Here is a 26,818-nt window from a genome sequence, read left to right on the forward strand (position 1 = left end):
TGAAGCTCAAACGTGCTGCGTAACACACGAGAATGAACCTCATTGGTTCTCGCGGAAGCTCGAAACGTGCTGCGTAACACACGAGAATGAACCTCATTGGTTCTCGCGGAAGCTCAAATGTGCTGCATAACACATGAGAATGAACCTCATTGGTTCTCGCGGAAGCTCAAATGTGCTGCGTAACACGAGAATGAACCTCATTGGTTCTTGCGGAAGCTCAAACGTGCTGCGTAACACATGAGAATGAACCTCATTGGTTCTTGCTGAAGCTCAAACGTGCTGCGTAACACGAGAATGAACCTCATTGGTTCTTGCTGAAGCTCAAACGTGCTGCGTAACACGAGAATGAACCTCATTGGTTCTTGCTGAAGCTCAAACGTGTTGCGTAACATGAGAATGAACCTCATTGGTTCTTGCTGAAGCTCAAACGTGCTGCGTAACACGAGAATGAACCTCATTGCTTCTTGCGGAAGCTCAAACATATTTTTTAACCTAAATTCCTCATCTTGCGCTGCTCTGCGACGTGCGTCGGATTGCTTAATCACATCGGAAAGGCCATGCCAGACATAGGCGGAAGTACCGCCCTGGACGAAGGTGTGAAGACTAATACAAATGCCCTTTACCAAAAAAAACTCACGCTCAGTCTTCACACGTCCACTTTGTAAACACGGGGGTGGTACTTCTGCCTATGGAGAAAAATCCTGGAATGTTTTCCTTAAAAAAAACTTAATTTCTTTTCGACTGGTGAAAGAAAGACATGAACATCTTGGATGAGATGGGGGTGAGTAAAATATCAGGAAATTTTCATTTTGAAGTGAACTAATCCTTTAATAACAGACTTACCCCTTTTACTATCCATTGATGAGATTGTCAGTAGATTCCTCTTTTAATAATTGGCCAATCAGGCACTGTAATTGTCAAGTCATTTCAAAATAATGGCCCAGAAAAGTCTAGCTTACATCACTGTTTTATTTTGAGAGGCCTAGTTATGTCTTTATTCTGCTGGTGTTGCGTAATGCATTGAAATGTCATGCTCCACTTGGTATGACATCATGGCGCTAAATCATTTACACTATTACTGCAGCATTGGGGAATTATGGGAAATCATGGATGAGCCCCTTTCATCGTCTCAAGGATAAAATCTTCAACTGATCCTCAGTTACAGTATGGATGAGACTGGTTGGTTTCATGATACATGCAACATGTTCCAATTTTAAACATTCGGTTTCTGAAGGAGAAAGAAAGTTTTTTGAAATTTTATCCTGACTGGTGAAAGAGTTCATACAGTGAATCGTGGAAATTGCTTTCTATTCCAGAGACATACTGCCTAGAGATCTGCGCATGGTACGTTTTTGAGTCTCCGGGTCTTGTGATGTTTGTTGGACATCGTCTCGTGACTGTCTGAGATATGGAATAATTTTATCCGTCTCCCTATGTGGAGAAGGAGAGAGAGCAGGGAATGAAGGAATGCTACGTGTGATATGCTAGACTAACTTTAGCGTTCTGTCCTGTTAGTGTCTCCGCTCTGGAAATACACAGAACGGAAGCTCTGAAGAGGGGGATCCAGGCACAGGCAGCGGTAGAAAAGGTCAAGGGCCACGTGTAGCTGGTGATGTCATGGAGAGAGCGGAAACAAGGACTGCTTATGAGTGGAGGGCAGTGGTTGTGGTTAACAGCTCAGGAATATACTCTCTCTCTCTCACTCGCTCACTGTGTTTATCTCTCTTCTCCTTTCTTTCCTTCTGCACACATTAACACTGTTGCAGTGACCTTATAAACCATCAACACCCAAGAGGCAGGGTATATACTGTATTAAAGGAACACTCCACTTTTTTGGAAAATAGGCTCATTTTACAAGTCCCCTAGAGTTAAATAGTTGAGTTTTACCGTTTTTGAATCCATTCAGCCGATCGTTGTATCTGGCGGTAGCACTTTTAGCATAGCTTAGCATACATCATTGATTCTGATCAGTCCATTAGCATCTCATTCAAAAAATGGCCAAAAACACTTTCAATATTTTTCCTATTTAAAACTTGACTCTTCTACAGTTACATTGTGTGCTAAGACCAACTGAAAATTAAAAGTTGCGATTTTCTACACCTATATGGCTAGGAACTACTGTCTCATTCCTGCGTAATAGTCAAGGATCTTCGCGGCCGTACCATGGCTGTAGCGGCGCAATGATATTACAGCGCCTGAAAGTAGCCCCCAGCTAGGTAACTTTCAATGTGACCGGCACTAAGTTCGTGTAGTTGCAGAGAAAGTTTCAGGCTTGCAGCCGACAAATTGTGTTGTGGATTTACCTGTGTGATTAGCCATGGTTCTGTGTGTTGTAAAGGGCTGTGATAGTAAGTCGAAGGTGTATACTACCACCATGTTTCACAGAATACCAACGAATCATTGCACCACTGCAGCCATGGTACGGCCGCAAAGATCCTCGACTATTACGCAGGAATGAGAAAGTAGTTCCTAGCCATATAGGTGTAGAAAATCACAACTTTTCATTTTCAGTTGGTCTTAGCACACGATACAACTGTAGAAGAGTCAAGTTTTAAATAGGAAAAATATTGAAAGTGTCTTTGGTCATTTTTTGAATGAGATGCTAATGGACTGATTAGAATCAATGATGTATGCTAAGCTATGCTAAAAGTGCTACCGCCAGATACAAAGATCGGCTGAATGGATTCAAAAACGGTAAAACTCAACTATTTAACTCTAGGGGACTTGTAAAATGAGCCTATTTTCAAAAAAAGTGAAGTGTTCCTTTAATATCATCATAAACAGCACACAAATGTCTGTCTAGCTTTTTGGTCAAGCCATAATCATTTAACCCTTAATCGTCCCTTGGGGTCCAGCTGACCCCACTGGACTTTTCCTCCATTTTTTAAAAGTGTTCCCCTCAGGGCCATGAGACTCGGTGACTTTTCCTAAATAATCTATCTTAACATGCACAAAAAATCTGGGCTTGATTTGGTTGTTCTAAGGGTGTGTAAAAAAAAAGTTACCGTTTAAGTCCCTCGGGGTCAGATTGACCCCACATTGAAAATGAATGGGAAAGTGTAAAAAATGAAAAAATTTCACCTTTTTTGTCAAATTTTTTTTACTAAATCCAGTATAAATCTGAAAATTTCCAAATTTATATCAAGGTCTGGTCCTAGAGCATAAACACAAAGTAGAACGAACTTTCTATCTCATACACACACACGTACACACACACACACACACACAAACACACGTGTGACTGCAACAGAGAGTATTTTTATTGAAATTGGCAAATAAAATCAACAAAACTGGCATAAATCTGAAAGATTTTCATACATAAATGAAGTACTAATACTAGAGCACAAATGCAATATGGAACAAGCATGTTCACTCACACGCACACACACACAAACACAAACACAGGTGTCTGGAGCATTTTTTTGGATTTTGGCAATGAATGGGAAAATGTAAAAAATGCTTTTTTTTCACTTTGTTTGTAAAAAAAAATCAACTAAATCCAGTATAAATCTGAAAATGTCTACATTTATATCAAGATCTGGTCCTAGAGCATAAACACAAAGTGGAACGAACTTTCTGTCTCATACACACACGCACACACACACACACAAACACACACGTGTGTGACTGCAACAGAGAGCATTTTTATAGAAACTGGCAAATAAAATCAACAAAACTGGCATAAATCTGAAAAAATTCCATACATAAATGAAGGACAAATACTAGAGCACAAATGCAACATGGAACAATCATGAGAAAGAGAGGGAAAAGGGCAAATAAAAGAAAGATGAAAGGCAGCTTAACTTTTGCATAACTTCCCTATGGACCTCTATAGGATAATGTGGTCATTGCACTCTCTTTCTCTTTAACTATAATTCCTAAAGTTTTTCCACAAACCTACAGATGGCGGTATTCTATCCCTAACACATAGAGCAATGTCCAAAAACTATTTATATTTATTTAAGATCATCATTCAAGTGATTTTTTCATAAAAAAATTATTTTTAATGAGCTAATTTATGACATAGTTAGGTATTTGTGCAGCAAATAGGTAAAAAACTACCAAATACCCACAAAAACACAGCATAAATGTATAGTTGAGAAGTAAATAAAAAAAATGATATATAGTTTTCCATGTAAAAAAATTGTATTTCCTTATGCAATCGCTCTGTAAAAGTTTGGGGTCTATCTGACCCCAAGGGACTCAAACGTAAACCCTACTTGAGGGGCGATTAAGGGTTAAAACTATATTTAAGTGTGTAGTTTCTGTCTTTCTAGTGTCACGAAACAGAATTCGAGAAATAACGGCTGTTTTCAGTCAGGTTTCCCCAATAGAAAACCTTGCCCGCCATGGGTCATACATCTATCTAAAACCCATGCCATTGGTTGAGTTAGTTATGTCCACAAAAAAGAGAGAGATTGCAATTCCATTTGATACCTAGCCTGACAAGTTAGACCCACATTAAGATGTTGGGTCTGGGAACACACCATTGGCATTGCTCAAATCATTCAAGGGATAAACGGTTGTTCTTCAAATTCCCTCTGCACGCAATAGCGCTACAACCAACCAGAGCAATGAAGAAGGTGAAGCGGAGCTAGTTGATAGATCAAACTTATGCCGTATCCGGTCGGCAAAACTCTGAACACATCTTCCTTTCTTAAGAACAACTTCAGTGTCGTTCTTTGTTCTTTTCTCAAAGAAAAGCTTAATTCCAAGTCTTCAACACTCTAAAAAATGCTGGGTTAAAAATAACCCAATTTGGGTTGAAAATGGACTAACCCAGCAATTGGGTTGTTTTAACCCAGCAATTGGGTTGTTTTAAGCAAACATTTAACCCAACTGCTAGGTTAAAACAACCCAATTGCTGGGTTAGTCCATTTTCAACCCAGCATTTTTTAGAGTGCAGTCGCAGCCAAAGACGATTCGAAAGACCGCTGTTCGCCAGCTTCTTTGTTTGTCAAGTAGCACAGGGAACTGCTCGGGTTATGTATATAACCCTTGTTCCCTAAGAAGGGGAACGAGCACTGCATCGGAACGACGCTTTGGGGATGCTCCCTTAGCATCAGCGAATCTGAAACCAGAATGCCAACTAGGCCAATCCGATTGGCGTGCGTGATGACGTCATCGTGACGGCATACCCGGAAGTATAAAAGGGGAGCTGGAACGTAATGGCGGCAGTAATTGCTCTGAAGCATGCGCTCCAGGCGCGCCGAGGTGTGGCGTCGGGATGCAGTGCTCGTTCCCCTTCTCAGGGAACAAGGGTTATATACAAAACCCGCGCAGTTCCCTTTCGAGGGAACTCGCACTGCATCGGAACGACGCTTTGGGGAACGAATCCCAACTAGGCCACACTTCCGTGTGAAGCCGGAGACCGGGCACATCTAGGACTGGAGCACCCTAGCACCAGGCGTCGTAGGGAGATCCAGGCTATAAAACCTGATAAATGTGTGTGGGGTAGCCCACCCGGCCGCCTCGCAGATATCCTGCAAGGAGACCCCAGAAAGAAGGGCCACCGAAGAGGCCATGCCTCTGGTGGAATGAGCCCTCACGGCCACAGGTGAAGGCAAACTGCGCACCTGGTAGGCCATGTTGCAATCCCTTCTTAGGTGAACCAAAACACACCAACAGTTGTTGTGATCTCCTCCACTGTGCAGACTTCGCCAAATAAACTCTGAGCGCCCTAACCGGGCAGAGTAGGTGAAGTCTCCCCTCTTCCGCCGTCACGTGAGGCGGAGGATGAAATGCCTGCAGAACCAAAGACCTGACCACCCTTGATGGCACCTTAGGCACGTAGCCCGGCCTAGGGTGTAGGATGGCTTTTACTCCTCCCGGGGCAAACTCCAGGCAGGTTGGCGTTACCGCTAAGGCCTGGAGATCTCCCACTCTCCTAAGAGAGGTAATGGCGAGGAGAAAAGCCACCTTAAGGGTCAGGGTTCTTAGGTTCGGCCGACTCCAATGGCTCGAAGGGGGCCTCAGCCAAACCTTCGAGAACCACTGCCAGGTCCCAGGTTGGAACTCTGGAATGAGCCGCAGGCCTCATCCTCCGAGCCCCACGGAGGAATTGTACAACCAGATGGTGCCTACCCAGAGGCCCATCACCCATAGGAGTGTGGAAAGCCGCAATGGCAGCCACGTACACCTTGAGTGTGGACGGGGTAAGCCCTGCAGAGAAGCGATCTTGGAGGAACTCCAGCACTGAAGCCACCGGGCAGTTAACTGGGTCCACCTCACGCTCCCTGCACCAAGTGGAAAATACATTCCACTTGAGGCTGTACAGTCTCCTCGTAGACGGAGCCCTGGAACTGAATAAGGTCTCTATCACCTCCGCCGATAGGCCAGCCTCTATGTACCTGGTCCCCTCAGGGGCCAGACCCATAGGTTCCAAATCTCTGGGCGGGGGTAAAATATTGTACCCGCCGCCTGAGATAGAAGATCCCTCCTCAGAGGAATCTCCCACGGCTGACCTGCTAGCAGAGCTATGATATCCGAGAACCAAACTCGAGTCGGCCAACGGGGTGCTACCAGAAGTAGACTGACCAAGTAGACAGAGCAATCGGGGGAAATGCGTACAGACGCAGCCTCGGCCACGTCTGAACCATGGCATCCAGCACCAGCAAACAGATCCACTTCCACTGGGCCGAACCTCTTGCATATGGCCTCCACCACCTCTGGGTGGAGTCGCCACTCCCCGGGCCTCAGCCCCTGCCTCGGCAAGATGTCTGCTCCCTGATTTTGGACTCCCGGGACATACATTGCCCTGATGGACAACAGTTTCCCTTGGGACCACAGGAGGATGTGATGCGCCAGTCTGCAAAGAGGGCGCAACCTCAAACCCCCCTGCCGTGCCCCAACCAGGGAGGGAGGCGTCTGTTGAAACGGATTCCCGGCAACAGGACGCTCCCAACACTGGCCCTTGGGACAGAAACCAAGGTTTCTTCCATATGACTAGGGAACGAAGGCCACTGCACGTTACCCTGATCATACAGAATGGATTTCCCCTCAAGGAAAGCCACCTGGTTTACTTCCGTATCAGGACATGGTGGCCGCGGAGGTCCGGGAAAAAGCTCCTCAGAGCTTTGTAGACCACCAGCATTTCCAGGCAGTAGATGTGCCAGGAGAAAAGCCTGGTCTCCCACAGACCTCTCGCAAAGCGGCCGCCATGACCACGTCCCAGCCAGTGAGGGAGGCGTCTGTTGAAACGGATTCCCGGCAACAGAACGCTCCCAACACTGGCCCTTGGGACAGAAACCAAGGTTTCTTCCATATGACTAGGGAACGGAGGCCACTGCGCGTTACCCTGATCATACAGAATGGATTTCCCCTCAAGGAAAGCCACCTGGTTTACTTCCCATAACCACGTCCCAGCCAGTGAGGGAGGCGCCTGTTGAAACGGATTACCGGCAACAGAACGCTCCCAACACTGGCCCCTGGGACAGAAACCAAGGTTTCTTCCATATGACTAGGGAACGAAGGCATCTGCGCGTTACCCTGATCATACAGAATGGTTTTCCCCCCAAGGAAAACCCCTTGATTCCCAGCTACCACTGTAAGGGTCTCATGCAGCAGGCCAAGAGATATTCTGTTGGACGCAGCCGCAATGAGCCCCAGCAGACCTTAAACTGCTTCACAGTGATGCTGTGGCCTAGCTTCATTTTAGAGACCACCGCCCGTATGGACTCGATACGTTCGGGAGACAATTGTGCCCACAACGTAGAGAATCCCATACGACTCCCAGGAACACAGTTCTCTGAGAAGGCGTCAACACGCTACTGCCTGTAGAGTCTCAAAGGGCTAGGCCGCCTGGAAGAACCCGATATTGGTACGCTTTGCCCCAAAAAGCGAACCTCAGGAACTTCCTGTGACACAGAAGGATGGATACAGGGAAGTATGCGCCCTCTTCAGACCCATCGTGACAGACCAGTCCTCAGACTTGATCTGAATCACAATGGAGGAATTGCTAAGCATCTTGAATCTGAATCTCCTCAGAGAACGATTCAAGTACCTCAGGTCTAAAGTTGGATGCAACTCGCCATCCCTCTTAGGAACTATGAAGTACTGGCTGTAGAACCCGGATTCCCTGTCTGGCGGAGGAGCACATTCTGTGGCCTCCTTACCAACAGGTAGTGAACTTCCTGTTCCATTACCCGAACCTGCCCAGGGACCACTGCCGTCCAGACCACCCCACTGAACTTCAGGGGAAGGTAACCGGACTGCAGTCTGTATGCCCATTTCTACAGTCGCAGGCCCCAAGCTGATATATTCGGAGGCATAACCATGCGCCGAGATAATCTGCTAAGGGAACCAGCCTCTCGAGGCCGGTCTCGGGTGTCAACCGAGCCTCCTCGCCGACCCCCTGAAGCGGCTAACCGGCAGGGCGAAATCGAGGAAGATTTTCGGTGTGCGTACGCGTTTGCTGGACCACCGCAAGTCTTGCTAGAGGCGGCTGGTGCAGCACGCGTGCACGGGGAAACGATGTGGCCCGAAGCGTACTAGACGGCGGGAACACAGCATCGATTCCTGAAAACTCCACAGGGGAGACGACCTCGATCGCTCCTACCCGGGAGAGGGGGCTGGCCAGCAGGGGCCTCATCTAAGGGAGCAGCTCAACAGGGCCACAACACTAGAGCGGACACTGCGATTAGCAATTGCCTGAAACTGATGTGTCCCACAGGCCACAAGGCGGCGAGAACGACATCAACTTCAGGAGGGCTCCATCTTAGATGAATATCCAGTTCACAAGTTAAACACGCTTGGGTGACAGAATTAAAGTATCCAACTTATCAAAGTCGGATAACATGACACTCAATTCCTCGGAATTAAATGCCATCATAATCACCAAACCCGTGCAACCTGATCTGAATAACAGGCTGAATAAAAAATATATCTAACTCTTTTTTTTTTCTCAAAGTCAGATAATATTTTAATTTAATTCCTCAGAATTAAATGCAGCCACAATAAGGTGAAACATAGTCTGAATGATAGGCTGAATATCTAACTCCTCAAAGTCAGATTATATTTATTTAATTCCCTAGAATTAAATGTAGCCGTACTTAATCAGACGACACTGTTCTATTTGTATTTATACGGACTCATAGACCCCGCGTTGCCTCAGCAACGTGGTTCAAGCCGACATAATACAACTGGCTTTCATCCCTCGAGAAAAAAAAAAAGCCAAACAGTGTCACACAATACGGTGAAACATGGTCTGAATGACAGGCTGAATATCTAACTCCTCAGAGTCAGATCATATCTCATTTAAATCTTCAGACTTAAATGCAGCCATATCAGACAATACTGATTTATCGTGCTATACGGCCAGTATCTCATGCACACCGATCGCGTGTGTTCACTTTAATTGCAGACCCATAACCTGCGCACTGCCTTTTTTTTTTTCAGCAATCGCGAGATGGAATCTTGCATATTTAAGAAGTGCTTATAACTTCGACTGCCTCGATGCTGAGCATGTCTAATTCCTCAGAATCAGACCGCTCACACATCGGGTCCTCCGCCCCGGGGGAAGAAGCCGCAGCGCGGGCTTCCACACGGGGAAGGAGAACATCTGAACTGTCAGACAAAGACTGGGAAGATGCCTCAGCAGTCCCAGTCCCGCTGACAGTCCATCCGTGAGCCCCATGACCAGCCTCGCCGCACCGCCTCGGCGGATGCGGGACCGATCCACGGGGCTCACGAGGCTGGCCGGCCTCATCGAGCACGGCCAGCCGAGAGCGGAGCACCCTGAGCGTCAGCTTTTCGCAATGCTCACAAGCGGCTCCCTCGAGAGCCGCTCGAGCATGCTGAACGCCCAGACAGTGCACACACAGCAGGTGTGTATCCGAGCCCGACATATAACGAGGGCAAGGATGCACACACTGCTTGAACTCTCTCATTTTCTCTTCCATCATTCACACACTTTCTTACTGACGTACAACAATAAATAGACAGACAGTTTTTTGACACAGAGCGCTATTGCTGAAGAGCGATAACTGCCGCCATTACGTTCCAGCTCCCCTTTTATACTTCCGGGTATGCCGTCACGATGACGTCATCACGCACGCCAATCGGATTGGCCTAGTTGGCATTCTGGTTTCAGATTCGCTGATGCTAAGGGAGCATCCCCAAAGCGTCGTTCCGATGCAGTGCGAGTTCCCTCGAAAGGGAACCGTCACAACTCTACCGACATCATGTTAAGCCCGCCCACCGACTCTATACACAATATGATTGGCCTGACCAGAGTTTGGTTTTTCCAGCTCGCAAGCCAACGGAGAGTTGCTAGACTACCCTGGCTGCAAATTAGATTTGCTGCCGCTAGGGTGCGTCTAGATTTCTAGGCTATTTGATACCAGTAGAGGTGCAGAAATTGCACATTTCACCTTTAAGATTGGATAGGAGAAACTTTTTTTAAATTTTTATTATAGTATTACTATATAACTATAGTTTCTGCCAAAATACAATAGATTTAGTATTATTATTGCTATTGTTAAAGCTACACTGTGTAACTTTTTTAGTTTATTCTTAGCTAAAAACACTTAGTTCTTTCAAAAATATATGTGCTCATTAATGTATATTTACTTCTTTCAAGTAATAAAGTATTCTCGTAAGTTTATAATATGCCATTGAAAATACATACGGGTGAGGGGTTTAAATGCGGTTCGCCATGTTGCCCCTCCATCTTGAAAGTACATTAGCCAAAGAGGGACATACCCGTGAATTCAAGCTTCACCTTTCGCGTTTTAACACTCGATGGCACCGTGTCGAATGTGGACGAGGTCGAACTGGAAGCCATGTTAATCTTGGACTAAATCGGCCACCGTAGGAGTTAAAACGAAATCGGAATTGAGAGGAAGAGAAACTAATATTCTCTGGATGGTCATATACCTTTTCACCGCTAGATGGGGGAAAATATCACACAGTGTAGCTTTAACTAAAAGTATTAACATTATTTTGAAACAGAGCTGAAATAAAATATACAAATTATATGTAAAACTAAGTTTAATTTGAAGTAATAAAAATACTAAAGTTAAAACTGAAATAAAAATATTTTAAAAACAAAAACATATTAACAAAAGTACTTAAACTAATATTAAAACAAACTGAAAATATAAAAATAAAAAGCTTATTCAAAATATTATTAAATACTATAATAGTTATAAATTATTCTGAACTTCCTTCTTTGCATAGCTTTGAGAATCTCTGTCAGGTAGTTTAATTTATTTAGGTTTATTGTAGTGATAATATCTAGAAATTAAGAATTGTTTTACTGAAGTGGACTTGTTGGGTTTTGATATGCTAAAAAAACATTGTTTTTTTTCACTGGCACCCTTGCACAGAATGGTTTTGTAATGAGATCTGGGAGAAGAGGGGCAGCATGAGCGAGATAAATGCTCTTTAAAGAGCTATAAATCGAATTGGAGGCGCTATGGTTTAAACGTACCGTTAGGTTCCTCCAGGGAAACGCCTTTTGTCCTGCTGAGATGACGGCATGCAAGATTCCAGATAACACTGAAAGTGCACCAACTTTCCTGTGAAAAATTACTTCATGACTTTGTCTTTACATTCAGTGTTAAGTGAGAAGAGAGAAGTGTTGACTACAGACTGAGAAAATGCCTTTGATTAAACACCCTCTGTAAGATTGCTCGTTAAGCACACTTTAATTAGACTAACGAAGAAGGCGATAATTAAAGTTGCTCTCGCCTCAGGAGCTGAGACGTCTAACCCCCATACCTCAACAGGAAGTCACAACATGTGACTTCCTGTCAGTCACACCTCTGGTTATATTGGTGATTTTTGAATCATCTGACAACTTTTTATCCAAAAAGTCACACGGGTGGCACATTTTAATGTTAGAATGTTTTGATTATGAGAAAGTATATCACTTTCATGCTGCTTTATGACTTCTTGGCTTCGTTCTAAGCTAACTTGGCGTCGCTTTTGCTTTGTTTTTGTTTTTACAATGTCTTGCTTTTAAAACATTTAAAATGTCTCGCTTTCTGTTGCACTCTATCAACAATTTTTGAATGCAAGAATGCAGTAAGTTGAGAGTAACAATCACATTTTTTTGGGAGAGCGACTACTATATTATCACTCCATGTCTGGAAACACCAGTCTCTTGGATTAGCCAGGACTTTTTTATATTACTCAGATTTTATGCGTCTGAAAGAAGAATGTCATGCACACCTAGGATGACTTAAGGGTGAGTAAATCATGGGCTAATTTTCATTTTTTGGTGAACTAACCCTTTAAAAGAGTCACGACATACCATAATTACTCAATTACGTCAATGTCACATGATCCTTCAGAAATCATTCTAATTTGCTGATTTGCTGCTCAAGAAACATTTATTATTATTATCAATGTTAAAACAGTTGTACTGCGTAATATTCTTGTGAAAACTGTGATGCATTTGATAAAAAAAATTTAAAGAAACGCTTTTATTATAGAAATACAAGTCTTTTTTAACATTATAGATTCCTTTACTGACCACTCTAATGCATCTTTACTGAATAAAAGTATTAATTTCTTTAAAGGGGACCTATTATGCCTCTCTTTTCAAGATGTATTTAAGTCTCAGGTGTCCCCAGAATGTGACTGTGAAGTTTCAGCTCAAAATACCCCACAGATAATTTTTTTTTATACCTTGCCCAAATGCCCCTTTTTGGGTGAAAGCAAAAACATACTTGGTCTCATTCACTAAACATTCGTGTACAAACGATTTTAAGAACAAATCACAAATCACAATTCAAATATTTCATAATATTTTTTTTTCTAAATTTACGAAAAAATATAGGAACAACGGAAACCACACATACGCAAAAAGAACTTACTCTGTATGGCTTAATAATCGTGTTAAGAAGTTATATTTCATCCTAACATGACTATAATTACATTTAAGTATATTGCATAGGGATGCAACAATACAGTTAGTCCACGGTTCAATACATACCTCGGTTTTTAACCACGGTTTTCGGTTCGGTTCGGTTCCGATGGCTTGTCACATCAGTTTTTTGCTATTCTATTCAATAGGCAACAGGAACAGCAAGAGGTTAAGGAGAAAAAAAAGACTTTGTTATTGCAATACTCTTTCTTTATTTTACTTAAAAGAATTGAAAACCCTTACTTAAACTTAAAACTTTACTTAAAAAAAAAAACCTTGTACACATTCCTAGTGTATTGTATAATATAAAATAAATATATATAAAGATTTACACTGGCAGCTCAGAGCTGTACAGCAGCATTTAAGTATGAAATTGAATGAATAAATGTAAAAATAAAACACTACATAGACTTCACTATAAAATATACATTGATTCTTATTAAAGCTACTGAATTAAAGTTTTTCAGTCAAGAGCAGTGAGGGATTTTCTCTTTGTCTTTTGTTGTTGTATTAACATTAAAGGGATAGTTCACTCAAAAATGAAAATTCTGTCATCGAGAAATGAACACAGGTTTGGAACAACATTAGAGTGAGTAAATAATTACATAATTTTAGAGGTGAACTGTCCCTTTAAGGATAGCGTGTTCACTAGGCTGCGCTGCTGTCATTTTAAGACCTCCGTGCATCTAATATACAGACACACGCGATTTTACTTTTACTTTAGACATAACCGACTGTGTTTATGTTAACCTTGTGTGTATTTGTCAGTATTAGTGCATTAAGACGACTACTTGGTTCAGTAATCACTTGTCTGACATGGGTTTAGTGCGCGCGCTCTGAAAAGCGCATGTTAAAACCGCGAACGTGCCGGCAAGGCTTTAAAACGCAAGCAAATAATGAACTTTCGTGATTGTGAATAACTATAGTGTTCCGTGAGTAAAACTCTATCACTAACGTGTGATGTGAATGTATGTCGGGTTGTTCAGTAATGGGATGGAGGCAAATGATAGAATTTGTAGAAAAATAATTAATTAAATGCAAAACCGAAAAAAACGCAATTCACAAGCGCGTATGGAACCGTGAATGCCGTACCGAATGGTTCAATTATATATTGAGAAGTGTGGCATCCCTAATATTGCATTACTTGTATTATATAATCCATATATATAATTATTAAATAATTCCATTTAATTTCATCTTAAATCTGCGAACAGCGGCAAGTTTGACGAGAGTGACGAAAGGCTGTAAGGAAAGCGTGTGCGGAAAGCCCTTATATGGAGATTGTTGGGGTGTGTTTTATGCAAGTGACTAACTTTGTGCACGAGGCCGCTCATTTAGAATACTCCAAATTTACTAACATGAGAACGAGGTTAAGAACAAATTCATGTGCGTATGAACGTTTTGTGAATCAGGCAGAGATTCTTTGTGAGCAGTTCTCCTGTGCGTACAAATACGAAAGAATCCATGCAATTATTAGTGAATGAGACCCATTGTTTTTGTGTGTGTATCTTTAAATGTAAAAGAGCTGCTGCTCCCCGCCCCCTCTCCAGAAGTGGGCTGTGCCTGTTATGTTATCTCGTGCCTTGGATACTCCAGCAACAACAAAACAGGAGAAACAGCATGGGGCCGTTTCCAGAGAGCGTGTTTTTGCATTCAACTGCGCTGCCTTTCCATTATTTTAAACACACTATAGTAGATGGACCTTGCTTTTTTTGTTTCATTTGAGGCCCTTTACATGTTTTTTTATTTCCTTTAACTTGAACGCTGCTTTTTAGAATGCCGTTTCCTGCGCGAGACCTTGCCCGGTCAAACATATATGTCTACTGCATTTACAAAGAAATGCAACTAAAAAGTAGCGCAGCGCAATGGAAAAAATATGTTCTGTGATCATTGATACAGCCAACAACAGAACATTTAGATGTTTATCACGTAACTGAGACATTCTTGTGTTTCCACTAGCTGCTCTAGCAGGGAGATAAACATGGCGTACTGTGTACAGGGCAGATTCTGTCACCAGTCATTGGCGGGGCCTGTTACATTGTGACATCACAACATATAGAAAACAGGCACGAGTCATTTTGAAACACTGTTTATGATTGATGAGGACTATAAAAAATGGAGTGGATGGATTTTTACTATTATAGGGTGGTTGTGTACACATATTGCCAACACATTTTTGTTCAATCACCATGTAAAAGTGAATTGTATAGTAGACCCTCTTTAGCAAACTTTTGAATTGATATCCATCAGTAAACCATGTAAATAAGAGTATACTTTAAAGTTTGGTTTTGAGTTCAAAACTTAAACAGACATGCACATTGTATAAGCTGACTGTAACGGTCTTTTATATGCAGTGAAATCCATAGTATGTCTCCCGTTCATCAAACCTTTTTTTAATTTAGACGTAAAATAAATATACAGTAATAGAACTCACAAACTGTTTTTCACTTTTCAGACTTTCTCTCTCCCTCTTTCTCAGGTTGTGGTAACAGTGCTCTGAGCTATGATATGTCCCAGGCCGGCTACACCTCCATCACTAACGTGGATTACTCCAGCGTTTGTGTGGAGAGCATGGCGGAGAGACACAAGGACTGCGCTCAGCTCAGCTGGTTGTGCATGGACGCCCGTCGACTGGCCTTCCCTGATGGTGTGTTTGATGTGGTTTTGGAGAAGGGAACTCTGGACGCCATGCTGGTGGAGGAGACCGACCCGTGGAAGGTCTCTGAGAAGGCGGCCCAACTGTTGCACCAGGTTCTCTTGGAGGTGAGGACAAACACTAAGTGTAACATTTCAACTTTGAGGGGCTTCAGCTGCCTGAATTCTGGAAACTTTTGGATTCTAGATAGATAAAGGTGAAGAATATAATTTCTTCATTCTTCGACACAGAATTGTTCTGCCAAACAGGTGGTCCTGCCCCAAACTTACACCACTGGATGAGCCAAGAGTTCCTATTAGGTTCAAACTAAAATGATTGAGCATATTTTTTTGAGTTATATGCTTTGATTTTAACATATCAGACTTAAGTTTGCTTATGTTTAACATCCCTTACACCCCTCTAAAGTGATGTTCTGGTACATACCTATCTTCTTATTCGTCCCCTTTGAAACCTGGTTATTTGATTTCCCTTAGAGATCTAAGAGAATATTTATGAATAACTTCAGTTTCTTTACGCAATGTGCTTGTCAGTTTCTTCTCGCAACACTTGATTCCAGAGGCAGTGTAGACATTATTGGAAAGCAAATGAGGGAACTGTAACTCTCAATTGTTTTTACCTTTAGTAAAGAAAGCACAATATTTAAGTGAAAAGAGCCAGTTTGAGGTCTGCTACCCAATGGGACTATATGTAAGGAACGGATTTTGGTTCAGTTTTTCATGTTTGACTGAAAGGGATAGTTCACCCAAAAATGAAAATTCTGTCATCATTTACTCACCCTCAAGTTGTTCCAAACCTGTATGTTTTTTTCTTCTGTGTAACACCAGAGAAGATATTTTAAATAATGTTGGTAATCAAACAGTTGACGGTAGCTATTGACTTCAATAGCAAGGGTGTGAACCTACGCTGGTCTCACGGTTTGGTTCGATTACGATTATCATGGCATCAATCCGGTTAAATTCGATATCACAATGCATTGACGATGCACTGCATCCTCATGTATACAATTTTGTCAGTCAGTTATATGAAGTGTGAACCTTTCATTTTACCTGCTCAAAGAAAACACGCTTCTTGAATGTATCAAACAAAACTCAAGTCTGGGCACAGAAGACAACAGGAGCATTTAGAACAAATACACAAAATACTAAAAACCACTTCAGGAGGTGGTCTGGGCCGCATAACAGTCAAAACTAAAGTCTAAATGTATCTTTGTTGAAACTACATATGTACATTTTACTCCTCGCAACAATGCTAAAAAAACTTGTTATGGGCTATATGACATGTTATAGCCCAATATGAAAGCGCTACTGAAGCATGCATCGCCACAGACAAGCAGCTGCGTATCTCTTCATCAAGCTAACGCACAAACTGCTGAAAGTAAAGTTGCAGGTGCTCAACATACAATCCTATTCATTAAAAGTAAAGAACCTGAATGATCTTACCAGTGCTGTTGCCGCGCTCTCGCCTATTGCGGTCTTTGACTTTGAAAGCTGATGATCAATAAAATGCAGTTCATATCTGTTGTTTTCGGTGACGTGAACTCCATTAAATCTGCATATAGTGCGGGAATTGAAGATCGGATTTATATCCGTTTTGCGGAGATACATTTATGCGCCCAAATGTAAATGAAATCGTTTTGATAAATCAGATAGCTTTGATCTACACACACCGCGTGTGTTCTCCAGGTCGTGCTTACCAGGCTGTTCATAAAAGCCGAAATGTGCCCAGATGTCGGCTTTTTCAAGTAGTTGTAGCATTTTAATTTCTCGCACTCGCGTCTTGCCATTGTGTTACCGCGACAAAGCATGTGCGCGACAAATGACGTCAGAAAATAATCAGTACATTATAATCGGTTATGGTCTATTACTGAACCAATACCGAATCGTCTGCATCGCGATGCATCAAAGAAACAATTAATTTCGACACCCCTATTCCATAGTAGTTAAAAAAATACAATGAAAGTCAATGGCTATCGTCAACTGTTTGGTTATTAACATTCTTTAAAATATCTTCTGTTGTGTTCAACAGAAGAAAAATAAAACATACAGGTTTGGAACAACTTGAGGGTGAGTAAATGAGGACAGAATTTTCATTTTTGTGTGAACTATCCCTTTAAGGTTTTCATCAGGTTTGAGAATGTAATTAATTAAAAATAAAGTATTATGATAAACAATTAATTTAAATATTTTCGTTTTGCGAACACCTACACTAATAGGGATGTCACAAGTACCGGTACATCGGTACCACGTCGGAACTGAAATTATAAAAATGTGACGATACCAGCATTTCTGTAGTACCTGTAGTACCAAGTATATTCGGTACCCGCAGCTGCGTTCAGTCCATTCCGCGTTTATCTAAGCTCAGGGCTCCAGACTGTAGCTGAGTATATACTAGTGTCTGTGAATATTAAACTGCAAAATACTATTTAAATATTACTCCTGCATATGTCTCTGTGAATGACGGGCGGTCGGGCGATGCGCGGGCGGGAGCGCGCGCGCACGCTGTCTTTGTAGTCTCTGCCGTGTGTCACTATATGAGGACACAAATGCATAAACCGTCACTCCATGAGAATTTACCGTTTCATTTGAGAAAACTGTCATATCATGAACACAGACATTCACGGCAACCCGTCAAAAAAAAAAGTTCGGTTTAATAATTTTTTTTAAATTGCCAATATATTAGGCTACTGTTGTAGCCTACAGTAGATTTAGCCACGTCTCTATGTAATAATAATACGTCTCTTATAATAATAATAATAATTATACCTAGATGGTTGATTATTTTTCACTTTTTTTATAAACAATTTTTACTTTTAAACAGCATACAGCCTTTAAATGTTTATGTATTATTTACTTATAATGATTGTCATCATAAATAATAAACTTAATACATTTAATAATTTTTTTAAATAGTTAAATAAAATACATTTTAAATAAACATTTAGCTGTGGTACCGAAATTGGTACAGAGTACCGTCAAATTTTGATGGTATTGGTACTGACTACTGGAATTTTGGTACCGTGACATCCCTATACATTAACGTTCAAAAGGTCAGTAAGACTTTTAAAATGTTTTTGAAAGAATATTCTCATCAACGCTGCATTTATTGGATGAAAAATATAGTAAAAACAATATTAGTTGTGAAATATTTTTGCAATTTTCTATTTTATTTTAATATATTTTAAAATGCAATGTATTCCTGTGATGGCAAAGCTGCATTTTCAGTATTTTTGTGGAATCAGTGATACATTTTTTTCTGCATACTTTGATAAATAGGAGGTTCAAAAGAACACTTTTGAAAAAGAAATCTTTTGTAACATTATAAATGTCTTTACTGTGACTTTTGATCAATTTAATACATCCTTGCTGAATAAAAGTGTTAAATTCTTTCCACAAAAAAAAATACTAACCTGAAACTTTTGAACGCTACTGCACTCATTTTTGAGTCTTTGTTGCAGTCCGTACATTTTAAGGCCTAATATAAGATAAAGAAACAAAATAAAATAAAAATAGATTTAATGTTTTATCTGTTATAGATTTCTGTCTTTTCTTATTTAAAGGGGCTATATGCGTTTTTCTGAAATTTAAACTCGCGACTGACACCTGTGGCCAAAAAACAGAACTGCTCTTATTTTCTGCTCGCTCTCGCAGCGGTGGTGACGTCACATCCGCAGACAGCGCGTGAAAAAACGACCCGCCAGAAAATAGGAAAAATAGGATACAGGCTTATAGGTGCACCCACTGTGAGCGGACAAGGTGTCAGTATGCTCATCAGGAGATGTTTGAGTCATAAATGGTAAAATAAAAAGGCTATTGTTACGTTTATTTTGGGGAAAAAGTTGCATATAGCCCCTTTAAGTAGATAGGAGCTGTACTTGCCGTCCATGAAAATTACAAAGATGACAACAAAGTGTCAGTCTACATTTGGCAGCTCATTTAAGTCAGGAGAAGCATTTCACATTTGCCGTATGAGTCAATTTTTACCTCTTGGGTAGAGATTAATTCTAAATTTGAAGAACTTCCACATCTGTCACATCCCTTAATGAAGATTGGAGGAAAATCACAGTACGGACAACATGCTGACTCATGTTTAGTCACATAAGGGGCCACAGATGTAAAGTGTTTTTCCTTTTTATCTTTAAATGAGTGATTCAAACCTTGTGTTATTAAACTCACAGGGGCTGAGTGGCTTTCACTCAATCCCACAATACACTACAAGAATTATTCATCAGATGTCACCGTGAGGGCAACGCAGCACAAGAACAGCCCTGTGTTTTTTGTGTGTTAAAGGTCTGCTTATAGATGTTTTGACTCTTAAAACTCACTCATAGGAAATATTTCTGTACAATCTAACCTTTCATCACAGCAGAAATCACAGTGCCATTTATATTTAATCTCTTTCTCTCATGTTAATAGTGTAGCAGTCAGTTCAGTTTCCTCCCTTCATAGTTTATTCATCAGTATGTCAGAGCAGCACAGATTAGGCTGGCAGTCTGATGTGTGGGTGTGTGTCTGTGTGTGAGTGAGTGTGTGTGTGTGTTCTTGACATTTTCAGGGTCACATTAATGTCTTTTACATTCCATAGGCATGATTTACATGGTGACCACAACATTTAAAAATATACAGTCTCGTGATGTTTTTTTTACACCGATCTAGCCTCATGAAAGAAAGAGGAAGGTTATGAGCTAGAGAATACAATTGTACTGTTAAGCAGTTTTATGTTGCTGGTTATGGGGGAACAAGGTCATCTCTGCTTCTATTTTTTATTATTATTTTATAATATTTCCTGAGGTGCACTTATAATGTTAGTATGATTTTTACATCAAAAATGGCCTTAATTTAGAAATAACAGGCAATTTTCTGCCCTGATTTTAGCCTTCTGATTTGAACGCATGTCCTCCATGAGACTGTAAACGCCCTCTGCTGTGTTTGGCTAACATCTTTGCATATGAAAAAAGTAGTACATGTGGTACTTTCACAAAAACTTTTATGTTTTTACTATTACAGCTGTCGAGATTCACTAGTTGTAAAACGTGTTGATAGCATTATATTTACAGGGAGTGCAGAATTATTAGGCACGTTGATTTTCTGATCATATTTTTTTTCCAGGCACATTTGACCAATTCCAAACCACAGTAATCCTAATAACTACTATTGATTTAGTATTTAATAATGTATGTGATATATAATTGTTCATGAAGGCTGGAAATGAAAATCACCTTATATTCAGGTGTGCAGAATTATTAGGCATGTTTTCTTTTACAGATAAATTGAGCCAAAAAAGAGATTTAACTCAGACTGAAAAGTCAAAAAGTATTAAATGCCCATGAGAAGGATGCAATACTAATGCAATACTAGACATTCTAGTTAAGGCATGACCATTGGACAGTGAAATGCTCGTTGGGTCAGCAGGATCTGACAAAAACAGGTGGTGAAGAAAAGACACCTGTTAACTGCAAAAGAATTAAGAATTAAGGTGAAGAATTAAGGGTGAAACCATCAGGAACCCTTTAGTCTCCAGCGCCACCATTTTCCAAAGCTGCAACCTACCTGGAGTCTCCAGAAGTGCAAGGTGTCAGGATCTCAGAGACTTCAGTTAGGTAAAGAATCCTAAAAAATGACCCCCACTAGATAAGAATCACAAGCTGAAGTGTTGTAAAATACATGAAGAAGGTTTTTTTATAGGCTTTATGGACAGATAGGTTGAGAGTGACTCTTGAAGGACCAGCACCACATCCTCTAGTACCACTGTTTGAAGAATTCATCTTCCATAATCTGGCAGTACGTTTTGGGAGTTCATTTTTAGTCCATCTCTGCAAAACGGACTTCAGGATGGACTAAAATGAACTCCCAAAACGTAAAAAAAAAATATGATCAGAAAATCAACGTGCCTAATAATTCTGCACTCCCTGTAGATCTACTCCCATTCCATGAAAGGCTGCTGCGATGAGCATTATAGCCGATGACAGACATGTCTGTTGAGCGCATGAATGCTGTGATCTCATCATTGCAACTCGATTTCTGCACTCTCACGAATGCTTAATCATTATTAACAGTTCAGATTTAAATCCACAGTTTAAACACGTGGTCAAGTTCAAACACAATGTACATATTGATTATAACAGGAGTTTTAGCGAGAGTCCAGAACTCAGTCATTGATAAACTCGCGCTGTGTGATCGACACCTCCAGCGATTATAAAGGGAAGGTTCTTTGATCGCTTTCTGTATGTAATTTAATCACAATTTAAATTTAGTTTCATGTTACTAGAAACAATGTGAAGTTAATCTTTAGTCCCTGACTTGGTTTACTGACGCATAAACAGCAATAAACACTTTTGAGACATAGAACATCTGACTATACATGAATCATTACATATCAGAAATCATTGATCACAGACCAGGCTTTAGAATTAACACGGTTACTTACATGTTGTGGCATTACTGTCCAGTCCATATCTTGCAGTAAAAGTCCCTTTGCAAAGCATGCGCCGAATTGCGAAGAAGAATCCACAGTGAAATGTACTGAAAAAACAAATAATGCTACTGAGACATTCACATAGATGAAAATAAATAAGCACTTTTCTTGTATTGGTATCCTAATGTTATTTTTAGTCCAGTGATCCCATCGCTCTTCTCTCCTCATCTCACTGAGCATGGATTTAATAAAAAGTGTTTTTGGACTAACAAGGAAGTTTTGAGTTCTGAAACTTACTAGATGTTTTTATAGTACAATGACATCTTTCTTACATGTCAAAAGCTCAAGGAACATTTGATTTCTCAATGTATGACCCCTTTAACACTGAGAGGATCAAGGAGTCCAATTGGACGGAAAATAATAATAATAATCTGATTGTTCCAAACTCTCTCCAATCATTGATGTGTTTTTAGCGATGCCTCTGCACATTAAGCTGGGAAAGGAGAAAGTAATAACATTACACACTTTACTTTAAAAAATGTCATTATTAACAGATTACTGATAGAACAAAATAATATATTTGGACTTTTTCGAACTCTATGAAGGCTCCACTTCAGCTTTATGCACAAGATTAAACTAAATTAAAACCTAAACTCTGAGCTGAGTCTTGCAATTGTTATTGTCTGGCCAATATTAGTTATTGATCAAAGTTTCAAGTGTATTAAATCCACTGACAGGTGAGGAATATCAAGTCTGGTGTCACTACTTGTGATTTGTGCTCATAATAAAAGTTTCTATAAGTTAAAATGAGAATGAAAAAGAAAGTAGTTGGAACTAGATCTGGTTTTACAACAGGAAGATCCATAACCTGGAGATCTTCCATCAACAGGAGCATGCTAATATATGTCATAAATGTAATATATGTCATACATATCAATATACCTGTCAGACATAACATTATTCCTAATATTGTGTTGGACCCCTTTTGCTGCCAAAACACCCTGACCCGTCAATGTATGGACTACACTAGACCCCTGAAGGTGTATCTGGCACCAAGATGTTGTCAGCAGATCCTTTAAGTCCTGTAAATTGCGAGGTGGGGCCTCCATGGACTGGACTTGTTTGTTCAGCACATCCCACAGATGCTCGATTGGATTGAGATCTGAGGAATTTGGAGGCCAAGTCAACACCTCAAACTCGTGCTCCTCAAACCATTTTGGCAAACCGTTGTTGCTCACGTACCCACTGTTGGCGCTTTCGGTGGTACAGGGGTCAGCATGGGCACCCTGACTGGTCTGCAGCTATGCAGCTCCATGGGCAACAAACTGCGATGCACTAAATTTTTCAACTAAATATCCAAATCAGTCTAATTATTAAACTAAATTAACCATGTAAACTAAATTACTGATCTAATTACTGATCTAAAGCCCACACTGTCACTGTATGGTAATTGAAATGAGCTGATGACATCACCTTTTTCTCCAGAATGGCTATATGGCTGAATAAAATTATGTTGCATTATTTTCCTGTTTAACACTGTAAAGCTGCTTTGAAACAATCTGCATTGTTAAAAGCGCTATATAAATAAGGTTGACTTGACTTGACTGTGTATTCTGATACCTTTCTATCAGAACCAGCATTAATTCTTGAGCAATTTGAGCTACAGTAGCTCGTCTGTTTGATCAGATCACACGAGCCAGCCTTTGCTCCCCACGTGCATCAATGAGCCTTGGCCACCCATGACCCTGTCGCCGGTTCCCCATTATTCCTTCCTTGGACTACCCTTTTGATGGATACTGACCACTGCAGACCACGAACACCCCACAAGATTTGCAGTTTTGGAAATGCTCTGACCCAGTCTTCTAGCCATCACAATTTGGCCCTTGTCAAACTTGCTCAAATCCTGTGTATGTATTTTCTTTATAACGTATGTCATGAGGACAGTATTGGCATTGTGTCAAATATGTTCTTCAAATATATCAACTTCAAATAATTTTACCATTGGTTAGTAGAAATGTTTTTTTGAAAGTTCAAACACGCACAGAATTACATTCTTAACAATTTTGTGCGTTAAAACACTTTTAAACACGAAAACATCGTCTCTGTCTTTCTCACACACACATGTAGGTGTGAAATTTATTTTTCAGCCTGACACGCTCCATGAATCACCCACCTCCGTTTCCATAGAAACGCTGTCCGCACACAGAGGGCTCCCTCCTCAAACACACACACACACAGACACACTGAGACTGCTTCGGTGAGTGTCACACTTGTCTGTGGTGAAGAAGTGAGAGCTTTGTCTGATATTGTGTAGATTCACTCTGCTGACCCTTACAGACTACAAACAAGTCTGCAGTCCGTCTTTCTCACATGTTGACTTGGCTATCTAGCTATCTGAACGAGGACTTACCGTAAACATTTGTTTTTATTTAAAGATAATTATATTTACTACAGACTTACCCACACCATTTAATTTTGTATTTTTACCAACAATCATAAACCAGATTTACCTTTACCTTTACAGGACAATCAGAGTTTGCTTGTGTGAACTAGTTGACTGGAATCTAGTGTTGTCCTTTCTGTTGTTTTGGCACATGCACACGTTAACATTCATATCTATATAAAGTTTGTAAGCATAACTCCGACACTATTAAGTTTGAAATTAAATGTATAAAATGGCATTGTCCTCAGGAAAATAATCAAGGCTCCGGAAGAAAAAACAGTCGAGTTCCGGAAGAAAAAACTTTCAAAACATAAATGTTCTCCATCTGGAAACTTATTTTTAACAACATTTAAAGACAACCTTACTGTGGGTTATACGAGGTTGTTAATTGATAGTATTTGCTGCTGTTAATCTGATTAACTTGTAGCTAAATTGTAGCTAAATTAATATCACAATTAATTTATAATTTCGTCCAAAGAACACAATATTGATTATTAATTCTAAGAAAGGGTATTTTTCATGGCCTCAGAAAAATAATTATTTCCTAGCAGGTAGAGCACTTAGAGAGTGTAACAACACCATAAATCGTTAAATTGACATTGTACAAAGCAGAGAATCAGAACCAAATATGTATTGTGCACACGTTTTATTAACTAAATCACAAACACAACTAATCTAAACAAAAACGCATACACACAATCACACATACATGGGTAAGATGGAAAGTGACAGAATGAAATGAACACTGAAATGAAGCTATGGAAAAGAGTTATTAAACATGAAAAGAACCATCAGCTTGTTATTTTCAAAGCACCTCATTAAGAGGATTTCACTTCTTATCCTATCCCTCTGTTTAGTTAAAATAGGCGATGCTTGCATTGCCGTTGCAGTTGAAGCAGTTTCGTAAAGTTCCTGATTTGATGATTCTGTGAGTCGATGGTGTTGAAGTTGCACTCGATTTCTTCTGCATTGACTGAAGAAGATATGATGAACTTTCATGGTTAGTTCGACTCTGTCATGGTCGAGGAAGTTTACGTATGGCTCGAGGTGTTGGTCTTGCCGGGTTTCCTGTCCCACACATGCAGAGCAACCAGGAGAAGCAGGAAGAGAATGTGGGATATGTGCGGGGGCCTTTAAAACCTCTGAAGATGGCCTCTCCTCCTAGGGGTCAGTGAGCCAATCGTTCTTAAGCTTTGGGAGGGAAAGTTTTACGATCCTTTGTCTCAAGCAGATCGGATGATTGGTTGCTGATTAAGAAACAAATAAAGATTCTTGTAATACTAATATGTTGCACAGGTACTATCGACATTTCATTTTCACAATCATTCAGATCTTCAAAGTACAACTCTACTTTGACAGTAATAATCACACACTCAATGTCCTGGGATGCATGTTCATTTATAGATCAGTTTGTCTATAAATGAATGCAGGAAAGTCTGATTTAAGGGCTATGAGTCTTTCCTATGGCCCTTGTTTTTCACGTTCGTTCAAGCAATAAGTCTCATCTGATGGTAGCCCTGGTATCTGAGGCCTTTCTTGCCCTAAGTTCCATAGCCCAAGTTTTAAAGATTATTTGTTAAATATAACAAATAATTGTGTCTGATTTGTCTCAGTTGTTACATATGATGCTGCTCAGAAAAGTCCACCAATCAGTGAGTCGAAACGCAAAGCATGCCAAAAATCTCTTTAGCTCTGCCCACTCCCATGAAGCACAATCAATTCAGTTTCCCTAGCTCTCAAAATACGTTAATATTTGAATATGTATTTTTCCATCGTTTTTCTCAGTCCTTCATGGGATTGTAGTTCTTTCCCTCACTCAAGCCATTAAGGACACAGTCTTGTACCTTTTGTGTCTTTGTCCAGCTTTCAAATACTTTTTTGCTGCAAATCAAAGTTTGTAATGTTGTGATTCACCTCTTAGCTGATTGGCTTGGTTCAAGGTTTATAACTCTTTTTAACTAAGACTTTTTTGAAATCCCTATGGAAGAAATTAATGGAAAAAGTACTTCTGGAACCAGCGCTGCTTAAAAAGTGGGTGGGTAGCTACTAATGCACACTATAGAATAGAATATAATAGTTTTCCAATTAAGTAAAGATATCACAACTTTCTTTGAAAGGATGCACACACAATCTGGTAACTTTAATGTATCAGAGACAAACCATTAGCTTTTCCTGTGATTTTCATAAGACACACTCAAAGGTCAGGAGTAGTCCAGAAGCTCGGTGCTATTTTGAAGAAAGTCTAAGACACATCTAACTGATCAAAAAACCTCTTCACTAAGGGCTCAACCTTTATATATGAAAGTGGAGAAAGATGCCCACACACACTCAAGAGTCTCTTACTGTTCTTTTGTTCTTGTCTTTGGTCTTTGCTAATACCTAAAGCTTCCTAATTACCGTGCCTAGGGCCCGATTGCATAATACTTCAACAGAGAGA

At 40.5% G+C, this 26,818-nt stretch overlaps 1 protein-coding gene across 1 annotated transcript in view; it reads left to right on the plus strand.

Annotated features, from left to right (window-relative positions):
* The window catches only part of ece2a (endothelin converting enzyme 2a), a gene marked incomplete at its 3' end in the record, with an annotated part of 142,362 nt that overhangs the window by 60,823 nt on the left and 54,721 nt on the right, over nucleotides 1-26,818 (plus strand). The window contains exon 3 of the mRNA XM_079818962.1: nucleotides 15,351-15,634. Within this exon, the coding sequence (XP_079675088.1) occupies nucleotides 15,351-15,634 (284 nt within the window). The remainder of the gene's footprint in view (nucleotides 1-15,350; nucleotides 15,635-26,818) is intronic.

The sequence above is a fragment of the Gobio gobio genome, assembly GCF_949357685.1.
Source record: "Gobio gobio genome assembly, chromosome: 6".
Taxonomy (NCBI): Eukaryota; Metazoa; Chordata; class Actinopteri; order Cypriniformes; family Gobionidae; genus Gobio; species Gobio gobio.